This window comes from Aplidium turbinatum, chromosome 11, assembly GCF_918807975.1.
Source record: "Aplidium turbinatum chromosome 11, kaAplTurb1.1, whole genome shotgun sequence".
Classification (NCBI taxonomy): Eukaryota; Metazoa; Chordata; class Ascidiacea; order Aplousobranchia; family Polyclinidae; genus Aplidium; species Aplidium turbinatum.
The window spans coordinates 16,613,978-16,631,346 of NC_137482.1; the positions used below are offsets into that span (position 1 = coordinate 16,613,978).

General features: G+C 37.3%; 1 protein-coding gene across 1 annotated transcript; it reads right to left on the minus strand.

Moving 5' to 3' along the window:
* Positions 1-1,211: 1,211 nt before the first annotated feature.
* LOC145780258 (tetratricopeptide repeat protein 39C-like) lies at positions 1,212-14,080 on the minus strand. Its single transcript, XM_082591962.1, has 16 exons — positions 13,953-14,080; positions 9,167-9,215; positions 8,483-8,611; positions 8,183-8,294; positions 7,757-7,860; positions 6,767-6,891; positions 5,595-5,873; positions 5,126-5,294; positions 4,639-4,732; positions 4,361-4,415; positions 4,219-4,271; positions 3,769-3,878; positions 2,764-2,887; positions 2,168-2,286; positions 1,589-1,711; positions 1,212-1,304 (listed from the first exon to the last, which is right to left on the minus strand). The coding sequence occupies exons 1-16, from the start codon at positions 14,078-14,080 to the stop codon at positions 1,212-1,214; spliced, it is 1,866 nt and encodes a 621-aa protein (XP_082448088.1).
* Positions 14,081-17,369: the final 3,289 nt, after the last annotated feature.

A 17,369-nucleotide genomic window follows, 5' to 3' on the forward strand; every position in this document is an offset into this window, starting at 1 on the left:
CCATGTAACAGCATCAGTCGCAGCCACCTAATATCGTGTTTGAAAACAACAGTATTTGCAACAGTAGCTAGCCTGACCACGTGACCAGCAACTGCAAAATTTGCAGTTCGAAATTGTGGGATTTGAAGCAACCTGAGCCAAAATATGACGTCACAATTTCTCTTTGTTCTTCTTTTATAAGATCGCAACTGCAGGGCTTGCAGTTCAGAGCTGCCAAATACAAAACTTAAAAAATCATCATATTTTTTAAAACCCAGAAATTATGAAACTTCTAGTCGGTAGGATCTATAGAGAACACGAGAAAAAACGTGAAATTAATAAAAAAAATAAAATACTGAAATGTGCAGGGGGTGCTGCAGTTTTGCAGTTTCTATGGACGAGCCGCCACTGTTCACAAGAGGGAATTAATAATTTTCAGAGTATCAGATATGCTTATAGGAAAAGGTCTGACGATTTTGATTTGATATCTAATAAAAAGAAACTATTTCAGTGTTGACAAATTACCAAACAATAAAATAGGCTCTACCTTAAAAAGAAATCTTAAATGCAGGATTGCAGGCTGCATTTTAGGTTGACGCAATTTGATATTTTTATCCCCACTTACAAGCTAAAATACGTCACAGAAAACCTAGATGGCAAACAAAACTAGAAAGTGCTTTCATCGATATAACTTCAACATATAACTATGAAAAGAAACGCTCGCAACGACACAAAACGCCGCAAAACAAAATCGATCAAGTTTAAATCCTCCACACGTTTAGTGAGCTCATGAAACGTGTGACTTTCTTGCAACATCTTGAGTTTCACTGATTTCCGCAGCACACAAATCCCCAGATTCTTTGATGCTAAGTTAAACCATCGTAACAATTTCATAAACCCGAAAAGTTATGTTAAGCCGACACCCAAGTTGAAGGGAAATATCGACTGGTAAGAATCTGTAAACAACTTTAAAACTTTCGAAAGAAAATAATCTTAAATGTATTTTTTTCCTTTCTATTGTAACATATCTTGCTTTCTCCAGTCAAGTGTGGTATGAAAAGAAAAAAAAAAACAACACCGAGACATAATTTTGCAGCGATCGTATAAAAACCTTGCTTTCACGAGTATATAAGCCATGTCGAAGGACAGAGCAACATACTACCAGTTTCAGTAACAAGGCAATCACAGGAATTGACATGTTAAGATGGATCTGAGATGATGAAGAGGAGTCACTAAGGTTGATGTTTCTCTTTCTTCAACCTCTGTTCGGTGGCATGTATCCTCATCTGGAGTCGATTTTCAAAATCGTAACCAGAAAAGTTATCCTTGAAAAAATAAAAAAATTTCAAGTCATCACATGTTGGACCACCAGATTGATGTGAAGCTACTAAGGTATGTTAGAAAATTGGATTAGATGTAAATTTTAGTAGATGCAACGTTCGCAATTGCTTCAACAATGACTGATAGATTTATCAAAAAAAGACGAAATTGAAATATACAACATACTCACACTGTTAACAAAATTGAGGCAATTCAAACCCAGTGAATTAAACAGCATTAAATTTTGCGAAAATTGACAGTAAAATTCAAGAAATATGAAGAATGTTACTTTGCAACGACGAAGTAATTCAAATCCTTTCTTTCTCGTGTCTGGAGAAGCGAGCATAGTCAGCGACAACTCGTAGCAAGCAAATGGCGCTATATGACCATCGCTGGTGTTCTTTTCGGATATCTGCAGCACATGGTTATATAAGAGTTTCCAAGTAAAGATTTTGCACATCAATAACTCAACTCGAGGAAGAGTGGTGCGATAACGTGCGGAGCGACTTTCGAAAGGGGAACCTTGTCAATGTTCAAAACAGAAGTACGTTGAAAGCCGCCATAAAGCCGAATCGAAATTTACTGACGTCCAACCCTCGGGGAACAAAGGACGTAAAATCGTACACTAACAAACAACGTTAGACTAATAGTTGTGGGCAAAGACGTTACAAGAGATATATGTTTGAAAAAATGTCCAAGTAATGTCGAAACAATAATAACCGTTTCAATGCTATCACACAAAGAACTTTAAGACCTCAATGAACCCAGCATAGATACACGAAACACGAGTGAGCGTTATAATTAGTATCGTTACAAAGGAATAACGAGATTGTTTACAACAAAACCAGATCAATAAATTGATCCATACCTGAGCGGCTTGTCTGTAGCACTCAGTGGATTTCGCTTCGTTTTTTAAACTTTTGTACAAAGCTCCAAGTATCAGTTGCTTTAGGCCGTTCAAGGAAGGGTTCGAAACGTTTAGACACACTGAAATTACGTGTTTTGATGTAGTTAAAGCATTTGCATCCATAGATTTGCTAAAAATACCTAAACGATAAATAACTTCTACCATCTGGTTACTTATTAGCCGTTCAATTTGAAGCAAACGTTTAAAATTCTCTGAGAAAGTTGAAATAGAAATGCCTGTCATGGAATTAAACTACAAATAAAATTAACGTTCTGCCCATGAGTACGTAACATACTAACAATTGCGAGATGACTTGTACAACTAATGCAGACGACCAGGGCCGTTAACAGGATAATTTAGGCCCGGTACCAATGAGATCCTCGGGTCCTACATCAAGACACCTCTAAGAAAAGTTTACCATATCCAAAGACAATGTGGATGTTTCTTCAAGGTTTGGGCTTCTTGGATAGGTTACGGGCCTCTAATTTTATCCCGAGCCCGCGTTCAAAAGTACCCCCTGAACGACCCCCTTTCAACGGCAGTGCAGACGACGTTACCTTCGAGCAGTCGCTGTAGACTATCTTGGGTACAGTTGGGGAAGGCGGTCCAAAGATATAAAACTTCTAAAATAAGGATCATGATGTGCTCGTGCGTCAGTGGAGTCTTTTGAAATAGTTTTGCCTGAAACACGTTTTAAAATTACAAACAAGAATTCAGCAAGTCCGTCTGAGATTTATATACCACGACAAATGCAAAGGATAACGGAAATGGCTATTCACAATAACGTCTTTTTTATCATTGTTTGTGTCACCACCCTTTGTATACAAGCAAACTGAATGCAGATTAGGGTTAACACGGTCTACAAACGCCCAACTCCGTTCACATAATAGTCAGCAATAAATAGCTTTGTATTCAAAAAATCGTCTTTAGAAAATTGGTAGAGAACAAAAGAATAACAGTTGCGTTACATGCACGATGGTTTTCGTAAAGGCTCAGGCATGTGACAAATTGTTTGAGAATTTTAGAAACATATTTGATACGTTGAACCTTCGCGCGGCAGGCGAGTAGAAAGTGTAATATCCTGTTTATTAAAGCAGGTACATTGAATGAAGAGGGTGGTGAAAGGATTATAGTTGTCGCAGTCGCTATTCAAAGCAGTATATGTTGCATGCAGCACACGATGAAGAACATTTTACCGCGCAGAAAAAAATCAATTGAAAAACGTTGCGTTGAATTAGTGTAAAAAATGACGGATTTTGCTGTCTAGGAATACCCTGGGTTGGAATTTAGCGTGACGCTGAAAAAGTCCAAACAAGAAACATCTGTCTGCTGAGATTGTTCCCGACTGTAGCTAATGTACACATTACACAGTCAAGTCTTTTCAGATTCAAGTAGGTTCACAAACAACAAATGTGATTCTGCAGTGTAGTTTGAAAAAAAAAGATCCAGTCAGTAAATCAGTTCTTTTTAGAATTTAGATCATTTCAAAGTCTGTAGACGTTGAAATAGTAAACAAAGCACTGATTTTCAGATCGGGAGTCGATACATTGTGAAACTCTTACTTTTCTAAAAACGTAGGCTTCGAGCTGATTGTCCTTGCGCTTGAATAGTTTTGGAACTTCACGCATCGTTGCGCAAGACCCTTCCATATCATTCATGGCTCCTTTTAGTACTGCGTTGAAATACACATCACAATTACGTCCGGAGACGTAGAATCAAAGTAGAGTAATTTGTGGTACATAAATAAGGATTCAGAAAATTGAAAATGATTGATGAAACCCATATTCTTCTTTACTACCAAGCAATTATATGATTCTATAAAGCGAGTAATTAACCGGATGAATTGAGCCTCATCGAGCGCATATGTTGTTCAAATATTCCATGCAACACCATACGAGCAAGTTGGTGCTGCTTCTAACCACGAACGCAATGGTAGGATAATAAATCGACGTTTAAGATCATAAAATACTTGAAAAAGAGGGTTAAGCCGGGAAAGCTTGTTTTATACTTACACGCGGCGAGGTATGTGTAGTAACAAACAGACCACTTTGATTCTTCCTTTAACCTGAAACAATATCAACCAGAATTATTGAAACCGAGAAATGTATATTGAAGGCATAGCGATTGCAGCATGACAAAAGACAGCTAACGTACCGGGAAATATTTTCAAGTGCTCTCTCCCACTGGAGCTCCATGATGCAGCACCAACCTAAGTAGGAAAATCAATACATATAAACTGTACACAAAAATAAGTAAGATAATATATCCGTGCTATTAGAAGTGGTACGGTTTATTTACTTTGTTGAGTGAGAACTGACGCACATCACTGGTACATACTGAACAGAAGCAGTCAAACTACTGTATGTCCAATTGCATCACTTTACGTTAAATCATCACACTTTCTATCAACACATCAGAGTTATCGGGCCTACCTATTTCATAGGAACATAATAGTTGAAGTTCTCGTTGTTCAGCAGCTTTGTTGTACGAAGTTTGAAGAGCTTCAAGTGCAGCTTTGATATCACACTATGTTGAATGGAGGGAACAGTTAAACGTTTCAATGCATTGTCAAAAGTTGACATTTAAATGCAACGATAACTTTGTTGTACAAATACAATTCGGTGCAGTTTCACGTGGATTTGCGATTACTTTGGACGACACCACATTTATTCAACGTTATGCCAACTATCAAATGTAGGGCTAACGTGTGAATTTCAAACCAAAAATAGAGTTTTATCAAAAGTATTTGAGGTTGCGGAAACAGATATTTATAGGCTGTGGACAAATCAGTCCCTTTTTTACATTAATTCAACGTCTGCAGACGTCGAATCAATGTAAAAAAGACTGACTTGCTGGCTGGGTTAACGTAACGTTAAATAAGCTTTTCTTAATGAATTAAATTGGAAGAAAAAAAACAACCTTGCAACGAAGAACTCTTCCTTTGAAAAAGAAGACCAACGACGACTCGGGATACTTCTTCTGGTTTGCCACGAGCAGTTTCTCCGCTTCTGGGAGGCCTGCATCCATGCGGTCACCATCAACGGCAAAGAAGGGACGAACGACAGTGTGGTACATGAGCAAAGATAACCTGAAGAGGAAAAAAAGTTGAATACGCGATGGAATTTCTCTCAATTCAAGCTTTTTTTCATGCTGTTTTTTAAATAACTGTTCCAAATGTTTCAGCAGCACTTTATTTATAGGTAGGCCTAAGAACTAAGCAGTGCCACAAAATAGCAATTAACGTAAGATATATGTGCAATATTGGCAAACTTGTCATAATTATATCTAAACTTTATCCCATGTAAATTGGTCAATTCAAACTTGTGGTTACTTTTGTTTAGGAAATTCATAATTTCTTAACCATTTTTTTTTAAACAGGAATACTCACATTGCAAGAGGTGCCTTCATATCTTCGCTTTCACAAGCGACTTCCAAACATTCAATTCCAGTGACTCTGTCGCCGCAGAATCCCATCATGTTGACGATACGGAGAAGATGGGGTGGCACAAGAGACACGCACAAATTGAACGCACCGTAGCCGAAGCAGACTGCGCCGTACAGTCGCAGAATGCTCGAGTGTTCAACGGAATTGGAATTGGATAAATTTAACGAGTTCGAGAATATTCGATCTCCAGCGTCATTGACGCGATTGACTGAATCGCTTGATCTGAAAGATAAAGTAACAATTTCGAAATTTCTATCGAACGGTTTGATTCAAGCTACTACGCAGGGCTGTGGAATCGGAGGGATTTTGGCGTGTCCGGAGTCGGAGTCAAGTCAGCCAGTTATAAACCGAGGAGTTGGAGTCGAATATTTTTCGCCAGACCCAACAGCCATGCTACTAAGTCACTCAGAATCGATGGCAATGTTGGATAAACAAGCGGCTGAAGCAGCAGACTCACAATGGGGATAGGCGCATGCAGTGATATTAATCAAAATCTAAACAACGTTGTTTCGCTACGATAGGAAAGGTGGTAGCGATATGTTCTTTCATGAGATACAACCTATGGAAGTCAAACATTGCAAAGAATGAAGCACGTGTATGAAGTAATACGTAAGCAAACAGTTTAACGGATTTAACTTCCATAGTTACTAGTTAAGACATTTATTAAAACATCGTACACCAGTGGCAAACTACTACACCAATGATTTGACAATTTGCGGAAAAGTAACAGAAAAGGATTCGATTTTACATCGTGGTTGTTTAAATCCTGTCAAATCGTAATAACGCTCGTCATCGTACAAAGTCACACAGCTCTTATTCATTATTTCGTCTTGGAAATTACATAAAATGTTGTTTAGTGTCTGCCAAGACATTTATTTTACCTTTGGGTTGAAACACTTTTAACCAAATTACGTTTATCTAAACTTCCGTCGACTAAATTTACAATTTTCCCTGAAAGCATCCTATACTTTTTCGCAAAAACAACAAATTCTCTTGGAAAAAGATAGTCATGTTAGTAGGTAAAATTCTGATCAGCCACTTAACAATGAAAAAGGAGACCAATGCCTAGGCAAATCTAAATAAGTAAAATCAATAGCGGGTCAATACGCGCTTACAAAACATCCTCATCGTCGTCGTTTGATGCCAAGCTGGATGCGGATGACGTCATAGACGCGTCATCTTGTGGAGTGTGTCCATTTGTTTCAGGACTTTCTTTGAAGCCGATATCGGCTGACGGAGGCTGCAATAGAAACAAATTTGTTGGTTTGAATAAAAATTTGTGCAAAAGTTCTCTTACTGCTCATCCACACTAAACTTACAACGGCCCACGATCAAGTAAAAGTAGCAAACATCGTTTAAACCCAGGGTTTTGAAAACAAGTTGATAGTGGCGCTTGAGTATGTTAATTGTTAACACAACAAGAATTTTTATTTTTATAATGTGGTTTATTTCAAACTAGGACAGTCCATATCTCGGCCTTGCTAACCGCCCAAAGCTGTTGGGCAGTTAACGGGCCCAAAGCTGTTAAGGTGCCCACTCATTTTAGTCTGTATTATATACAATAAATTTCCTTAGAATGTGTTCTCTATAACGACGTTAAAATAATAGTGTAAACAAATGATAACATTCGTTTTCAAGGTCATTTTTGCGTCTCTAGGGACTTGAAGAGTGTTTCCTTGTGTCATTTTACACAAAAGTAGTGGAAGAAGTAGCGGTAGCGCGCGCTGCTCTGGTCCGAGTAGTGGTAGCGCGCTACTTTTGTAAATTGGTAGTGGGCAGCGCGCTATTTTGGTCCCAGTAGCGGTAGCGGGTGCTCACCTCTGGCGATAGCTAAGTCAAACAAGACAGCAAGTGCACCTACTGGATTAACTGAGCCTTTAAAATTCAAAAAACTGTCCATGCTTTCAAGATCGAATGTGTCGATCACGTGACTGAACTAATAAAGAGTGCAACTGAGTCTCAAAATCCTGTTGCTACCCAGCCAACAAAGTTTTTATTGCTAGATAGCTTCATCGTCTTGCGACATTGAAGTGATATAAAAAAGGAAACTTTTGGGCATGTGGCCTCAAATGTACAGGTCGTAGGACACTTGAAGTACATCTCACCGTGTATTCGATTTTGTGCAACTTCAAAAGAGCTACGATTTGTTGATAACATTTTTCATATATTTTCCATGCCTTTCTTAGATTCCAACCACCTTTTATATATCCTGTGAACAAAAAAGGTTACCGATCACATTTAGTTTAACTGTACTAGAATAACTACGACAATTTAACTATTTATTCAAAATCACCCATTTCCAAATATTTACAGAACGTTTACTTGTAAGCCATGAATACCGGTACTGTAGAGTGTAGAACCTAGTTGTAAACATTTCGAAACAGAGACCATGAGTCAAATAATCGGAACAACAGAAATAAATACAAGAAAAACATAACAAGATATAGCCCACTTTAAAAGAACATGCACCAATACTGTAAAGGATGTTGCCTGCCTGATAACATTATGATGACATTACACAATACACATACCTGTCAATTCTTGTTTAATGAAATGTATGAGTGCAATATATAAATAGCAATCTGCAACAATTATTTTCCGTTGAAGGACCTCTTCTACCGTAACCGTCTTTCGTATGGAAGCCTGTTTAATATGCATTTTAATAATCTGATTGCAGCATTTGAAATGTTTTATATGATTGAAGATCAATAATTTTAACCTAAAATTTGTTTGCTATTGTCGTGTTCAGCGCCTAATAGTATGGTTTTCACTACAGATATTGTGCTACATAAATACTATTATTATTTTATTAAAACTAAAGGATGCAGTACCTTTTTTCGGAATTTGTTTTTAAAGCTATCAATAAGATCCTCTTCTGTCGAATTACACAGCTTCTGTGTTGACTTTAAAGCTTGAACTGCTGATTCCAATTTTTCTTCTTCAAAAGTCATCAATCCTTGCTGCAAAATATATTATTTTTACAACTATTTAGACCTTAATCTGCTAAAAGAAAAAAAAAGTACAAACCAACAGTGTATCATTTGTTCGAAATAAAAAATATATAAATTTTGTTCTAATTTCTCTTTGATGATCAGAGTTGATGTTTGCTGATCAGGCGTTATTCACCACTCTGGAAGAGTTATAGTCAATCAGGTATTCACGCATCAGTGTTCATACAAGACAGGATGTCTGTAAAAATGGTGCACGGTCGTTTGGTCGACAGACATTTGGTCGACAGGACGTTTGGTCGACAGGACGTTTGGTCGACAGGACGTTTGGTCGACAGGACGTTAGGTCGACAGAACGATTTATTTTAGGGTTAGGGTTAGGGTTAGAGTCAGGGTTAGATTAGGGTTATGGTTAGTTAACTAACCCTAACCCTAAAATAAATCGTTCTGTCGACCTAACGTCCTGTCGACCAAACGTCCTGTCGACCAAATGTCTGTCGACCAAACGTCCTGTCGACCAAATGACCGGGTACCGTAAAAATCAATGTAAAAATAATTCAAACTCACCATGAAAGAAACAAAACTAGCCCCAGCACTCATTAGCGGACTGCTGTTCCTAGAAACAAAATCAATTTTCTGTTAACTTTTCAGTAACAACAAATTAGCACATTCATTATGTGTTTAAAATATGGTAAAATATTCACAAGCAAAGCAATAATAAAAACTTTCACTAGTAAAACTTTTTTCAATTCATAAAAATATTTCTAATAATGGTCGATTTCATTGTATTTGCTTACAACCAGTGATGACAAGCATAGTATTTGTCTGAAAAGCAAGTGGAACCTTTTTATTTATTATTTGCTGTTGAAGAAAAGTTTAAAAACCTTTTAGGAGGAATGAACAATTGAACATGCTCCGTTGCATGGCTAATCTCCATTCAAAGACGTGCTGAAGCCCAAGCGGAAGGACTTAGCAACTCCCCATTTTAAATGGTCATGTTTTTGAAAGATGCGTAACAATAAATTTCACCCAGAAAGTGTTCTCAATAACGACGTTGAAATGGCAGTGTAAACGAATGATGTCATTGGTTTTCAATATCATTTCAACGTTACAATAAAGTGCTTTTTGTGTCAGCTTAATACAAAAGTAGCGGTAGCGTGCACTACTTTAGCCCGAGTAGCGGCAGCGTGCTACTTTTAAAGTAGCGAATGCCCACCTCTGGACTTTCTGGAGGTTGGTCACCTTTGCTGAACACCCAATATCTAGTCATCCATAACTTCGGTAACAAACAACCAATGTCTTACACATTACTGGGACCCTCAGAGTAGTGTCTAAAATGCTTGCTACCATGCATGAGCCCAAACTGGCATGCACAATGCACCAACAAGTCATATTAAGCAATCTTAAAAATGTTATGGGCTAATCATAGCATGCCGTACATTAAAAGTTTTGATACGGCATGCAACTTGTATATTACAAACAAGTAAAACAAAGAAATCTGTGCTTACTTCACAGTGTAGATTCTAACGATCTGTATTAGCCTGATGCTGCGGGTTCGTGGTGGCAATATCGAATTACACTCGTCATAGCAAATGACTAGGGAACTGTGTTCCGAAAGCTCGTGTAATTCGATATTGCCACCATGAACCCGCAGCATCAGGCTAATACAGATCGTTAGAATCTACACTGTGAAGTAAGCAACGATCATGCTGCTAAAAGCGAAACTCAATCAAAAGAAATCTGTAATCGTCGAGCAATAATAATACCAAAATAAACCGAAAATTATTTATAAAAATTACAGCAATGAAGCTAAAGCCAAGCAAAGGCGATGAATACCGTACTTGGTAAATTTGCATCTGAAAATACTTTTTCATAATGACATCATAGCTCTGCTTACAAATACAATGCAACAAAAGCTGGTAAGCTTAGCTCATCACCACCTTTCCACACTACAATATATACTTTTCAGAGAAAATAACAAGCTAAAACAAGTTGAAAGTGATAATTTATCACAATTTGTAATAAAAATGCTAAATACAAATTAGTGTATTATAAATCAACTTTACTATCCAGTCCAAGTTTCATAGCTTCACATGAACATAAGAAATCATAGCCCTGTTATTCAAGCTAATCCAATCAAATTTTACAACTGATTTTGTGTCAAAATTTATAATTTTATGATATATGACACTGTAGAATCTGCTTAACTCAACAACTGAAAGGGAACTGGAAAGCTGTCAAATTAGATAAAATGTTGAATTAAACAGTCTTACGAGTTTTCTTTTTAAGAAAGGCATCCATGCGAATCGCTAGTTTTTATGGAAACATAAGTTATTTATCAGAGGTGGGCACCCGCTACTTTTAAAGTAGCCCGCTACCCGCTACTTGGGCCAAAGTAACGCGCGCTACCGCTACCAATTTACAAAAGTAGCGCGGGCTACCGCTACTCGGGCCAAAGTAGCGCGCGCTACCGCTACTTCTTCCGCTACGTTTGTCTAAAATGACACTAGGAAACACTCAAGTCCCTAGTGACACAAAAACAACCTTGAAAATGAATGTTATCATTCGTTTACGCTGTCATTTCAACGTCGTTATAGAAAACACATTCTAAGGGAAATTTGTTGTTACGCATCTTTCAAAAATACGAACAGTTCAAAATGAGAGTCACTGAGTCCTGCCCGCTGTCGCTTAAGCACATCGTTTCCAACAGAGAAAAGTGTCTGCACCGCAGCACTGGAAGGAATGGGGGTGTTGTACTTATTTCATGTCGTTAAAGCACTTGTTGAATCGTTTCTTCACCCCTTCAAGGACTTTTACTTTCAACTCCTCACAGGTCACAAGATCACTGATCTCGGTCAACTTCTTCCCGCAAATTGTGATGGTTGGAAGCAAGACTCCGTAATACGCCTTGGACTCGCCCTGGAGACAAGGCCTACGAGAGGGGGGTACGGTGTACCCTTGAGGGCCTAGGCCTGTGATTGTTGGGGGCCCCAAAATTGTGATTTTATAATTTATGCGCAAAAATGTTTGGTTAAAACCATCCTAAACAATTAAATTCAAGCATAAAAGTTGTTATTCGTTAGTCCTTGGGGGCCCGGAAAGAAATTAGTTGTCCAAAGCGGTGACTTAATGCTTTATGTGCAAACATGTTATGTTAATAGCACCCTAAATTAAATCATAAAAGTTAGTTATTCTCCTGTCCGGGGTGGGGGGAGGGTAGGCCTATAGTGTAGCAAAAGCAGGGTTGAGAAACCGATAGTTTTTTTTAATGCCTGGATGTTTTTGGGCTTTTTGTGGTTTTTTTTTAATTATTTGAAAAAAGGGGCAAACTTGGTTTTGAATCTTTATCCTCGGACTGACAAAGTCTTGATAGGTTATTCCTGGTTGTTTTGCATACTTGTAGATGTAGAGGCTCTTGAAGCAGGGCCAGTTACCGAGATTGGCAGAGTGGAATTTCCAATTGTTGAAGTCTTGTTGCCGGGGAATTATTACATCTAGTAGGTGCCACTGAATGGAGAGCAGTCCTTAGAATGCGTTACTCAAGCGCACACTCCGAAACTCGAACCAGCATCGCTTGATCTTGAAGCTTCTTCGTTCACGAAGTTACGCGCTAACCACCAAGTGAGCTATCGGAGCGACACCTTAGGCCTACGTCATTATTCAGATGCATGGGAATAGAATTTAATCTAGGGTAGGCCAATGTCATTCTCTGTTGTTATAAACTTGTATTTTATGATGCTCAGTCTTATTGTTTCTGGTAGCAGGGTAGGCCTATATCATGAGGGAAATTACATATTTATCCTCTTTCATATTCAGTATTATTGTACATGTAGCCTATTAAAATTAAAGAATGTTTACTGCAGCTTGATACTATTATTGCACACAGATGTCCAATTCTGCAGTAAAATGTTGTATGGTGTGCAATACGTCTAAGCAAACATCACACGTTTTGCCCAAGACAAAGGGGCCCGGAGTGAGAGGGGGGCCCGAAATGACTCTTCGTACCCCTAGTGAAAATTTCTCTCAGAGGCCCTGCCTGGAGAATGTCTAAAGCCTGGCAAATAGGCTTCATCACACGAAGATATTTGCCGAAGAAGTTGACGTCAGCTAGAAAAGACCGAAACTTTGCAACCAAACCGATTATATAGCTGCTTGACCACGCCAGTATTGCAAAAAACAAGCATTTTTTTCAACTTAAATTAAAAAGTAGCGGGTAGCGAGAGTGCAACCGAAAAAAAGTAGCGCCTCTCCCGCTACTTTGGAAAAAAATAGCGCCGCTACTGCAGCTGCTACTCCAACTAAAAAGTAGCGCCGCTTCCGCTACTTTTACCAAAAAAGTAGCGCCGCTACAAAAGTAGCGCGCTACTGCCCACCTCTGTTATTTATGCAAGATATACCACATCGGTAAGAGATTTAAACGCAATTATGAAACATGCACTATAAAAAACAAACCCTTGGTCAAACTTCATTCTTCAAAATATGTGATAATATGGCATTGAATAAAATCATGTCTGTTTTTTTTTAGCTAGTTTACTTTTGTTATGTTTGTTAAAACAGGAACTATGATGTTCCTGTCTTTTGCTTGTCATTCGTCGGCTGTTCTGGCATGTCATTTCATAGAATACCGAAACCAAAACAAACCATGTTTGGTAACTCCATGTTAGTTGTTACAGTTTAGTTGTTCTTCTTTGAAATTTCCTAATGTAAGTTCAATGGCCAATATTAAGATGAACCACTGAGTGTCAAATTGGCAGCGCTGGAAATAAACTAGTAGACTTATACCGGAATGGCCCGTTTCGGTGAATCCGATTCGGTGAGTTCCCTATTCGGTGAGAGCCTTTTTCGGTGAGAGCCCTATTCGGTGATTTGTTTTTTAAATTATTGGGTACGGTAGCCTAATTATCATTGCCGTTATAGGGTTAGGGGTTAAGGGATAGGGGTAAGGGCTAGGGTTATGGGTTAAGGATTAGGGTTACGGTCTTATTTCAACGTTTAGCGACATTAAAATGATGTAAAAGCGGCAATGATAATTAGGCTACGGTACCCGATAATTTTCAAATAAAATCTCAAAAAATCACCGAATAGGGCTTTCACCGAAAAAGGCTCTCACCGAATCGGACTCACCAAATAGTAGCAGACCTGACTTATACACGGTAGAATAAAAATGGCACCAATTTTCAGCAAAAAAGTATAGGTTGCCTAATGCCTATACATGAGGTTGACCTATACTTGAGTACATACAGCAATGACAACATTTTAAAACAAGAATAATGAACACAAACAAAGAATAAAAATATAAAATGGCATCATACAATACTCAGCTAAGATATCCAACTTAGCTTGACCAACTTACTTAAACTTTCCAAAAAGAACTTCTGATTCTTTGAAGCCATTATTAAGCATCAAATTAATCCCTTCCAAAGCCAAGAAGTGGTCATCAAAACCAGGAGGAAGTTCAATACTACCTGCTGCTTTTGCCATGTTGCAATGTTCAGTTCATAAATTCACTCTACAGCAGTGAACCTATACTAAGGTGCTACTCCAGTGGCTCATGCTTGATATAACGTAATAAAAACAATAACATAAACAAAATATTTTAATAAAGTTAGTATAGCAGAGTGATTTCAATGAAGTACATAACTTCACTTTTAAAGGTTAGGCTAGTGCAATAGTGCACACTGCACATCCTAGATGTCATGTTTTAAATATTATGATGATAAGTACTAGTAGTACTGCTTATTGTTAATGATTCCTGATTAAGCTCATGATAGTACAATTTTATAATACATATATTTTCTGGCCATTTTTTAAAATTTTTATTGTTAGAAAAATTTGTTCGATCTCAAAGCACTTACTCATATTTTAACTATGATATAAATATTAGGCTACTGCACCTGATGTGCCTCTAGTCATTCTCAGTCATTCTAGTGGAATAATTCAGAGCAATCTGCTTAATAAACCAATCTGTAAAAACGGCTTGGTAAATAATGTGATGACAGCAACAACCTGCAGACCTTAATAAGAGCATTTCTTGTTGGCCAACATATTTATTTTTATGCCACTTAAAAGTCAGGATGTCGTTTTTTATTTGTTTTATAAAAAACAGAGTTCTTCCAAAAACGTACTTTAAAAACCAAGAAACAAGTCACATAGTAAGGGTAAAAAGATAAAACTTATATATGGGTCAGATGCATCAATTTTGTACCCTGTAGTCTCCAGAACGCATTTTTGCAGTTTTGGTATTTCTTAAGGTTTCAGTCTACTTTTTTAGGCTTTAAGTTACAGTTTAGATACGTGCCCCCCCTATGTAATGCTAATTTTCAATGGAAATTGTTAACTTCTTAGCAAAAATTTTGGATTTATCACAAAATTGCCCACTTTTTTTGGATTTTTCACGTTTTTACTTCTGTAATTCCCTTGTGATTTTTCACAGGCAAATACTGCAGTGCTAAACTGACTTTTATTTAACACTGTGCAGCTTTAAATACATTTTAATGTTGAAATGACACTGGCTTTACAATTTTGGCCTTGTATTTTTCTCAATTTTACGAATCTGCAATTTTGGCTCCACTATGTTGTAGTCTCCAGAACGACCCATGGTACTACTCTACCAATGCCTACTCTGTGCTCCTGTTTGGGTGTAAAATGATGCAAACTTATATATAAACAAACCTACAAAACAAGAAAACGGATTTACTAAAAAGTGTGATAATAGTTCACTCTTCTATGGAAGCTATTTAGCCTGGCTCCAAAATTGTGTAGTCTCCAGAACAAACTTTAACAAAAAATGTATGCTTCCCTGTTTAAAATGGCAAACATTCTTCCAGTATGTGATGGACTAGTATGCTCACTTAGCAGGATTTCATAGAGAGGACTCGGAATAAATAAAAGATTAGGAATTTCTTTCTTATTGAATTTGTCTGTAGTCTCCAGAACACTGTAGTCTCCAGAACTTTTTTTTTTTCTTTTTTTTTGTAAAACCAGTAAGCACTCTTTTGTACAGTTATTTTTACATGTAATGTTACTATAAAAGTTGCTCATAAGAAATGATACCTGTTGAATCATTCTGAAACCTATTTTTGATCTTAGAGAACATAGATACAGTTAAAGTTGTTAAATTTTAATTTAGCTGTGATTGTGAGGTGCTTTTTACGCATATTTGATTGGCAATGGCTCCATATGAAAAAAGTATTGCTATTACTATTGCTAGCATATGATTTATTACTACCTTGAGGTCAAACAATACATGACTTTGGCTGAAGTATCAGAATATTTAGGTACATTATCGCACAACTGCAGTAAACCTGCTAGAAACTGATAAAATGGGTATACTCACACTGATATTTAATTTTCAGTATAAAAACACGATATTTTTTGGGGGCAGTCTTTTGATTTAGTTGGTAGAGAAGTATCTCAAGACTTTTAAATCAAAAGTTTATGGCACCAAGCATTCTGAATTTTTTCTCCGTTCTGGAGACTACAGGTACAAAATTGATGCATCTGACCCATATACTAGTTTTGATAACATTATTAATAGACATTTAATTTTTTTTTTGTCAAATTATTTTCAATTGCAAAAAAATTTACAAATTTGTGAAGTGGACGCAATTACCTTGATAGTCGCAAATACACATATCAACTTTATACCTGCTGCATTGAATTTTTTCTAAAATTTTATGCAAAAATCGGTTCTGCTTGATGATGGTGATATTAATAGACAAGTGTGCTTTTTCTTAGTTTTTATGCTCAGCAAATAAACCAAGAGCTGGATTTTCCAGGTGTTATCAACTGATTAAAAGTATCTTGATTGATTAAATCTTAATGCTTCTTTGAGACTGGGTTTTTTTTTTCGGTCATTTATCGGTCATTGACCGATTTTTTAGCAAAATGTCCGAAAAAAATATAGTCAATTCGGTCAAAATGTCCGAAAAATATATAGTCAAATCGGGTGTTGCAAGGTTGAGTTTCGCTGATGAACGTTGAAGAAAGTTTTCTCAGATAAAACACGACAACGTTTCTCAGCGAAACGTAATGTTGTAGCTCATAGGCGCCTAACTATTTTTTTGGCCGTGGAGGCGAAAGCGTGTTTCATCAGCAGCAACGTAAATTCAGCAAAATGTCACGCAGATGGATGACATAAGGGTCATTCCGTGTCAAAACACCAAGGGCCTCCCACCCGACCCTCTCAGATTTTGCTCAAACTTTATCAGAATGTTGGTAAACATAATTAAGCAACACACGCAAAATTTTAGCTCTTCATCACTTTTCATTTAAAAGTTATGCCCCCTCAAACTTTTGCATCCCCCCGAATCATTCGTTTTCGTCTCATTTTATAGCGTTTTTGAAGGATCATATCTTCAGATTGAAGTGAGCTACAGTGCTGAAACCGAGAATTATGGTAGACATTTTTCCACTGATTTCAGACATGTATTAGGTAAAAACGTAGTGTGTTGCAAATTTGAGTTACATTTCTTTGAAAATGGCCCTTTCTACACATGCGGACGTATTTTTTGCAAACTTTGGAGACCTGTATCTCCCGCAACAAGTATGACAATGCAACGAAAGTACTGTTGGTTTTCACTCATATATGTAAGATTACTCTGATAAAGTTTGAGGCTTCTAACTGCAGTGACTTTGCAGTAATGAACTTGAACAAACCAGACATTTTGCGAAAATGGTGAAATTGCGCCATCTTGTGTGGACCATTTCATAATGTAGGCAACATTTCAGAAATTTGAAAATTTCACAAGAGTGTGTCTTTGACCCAAGC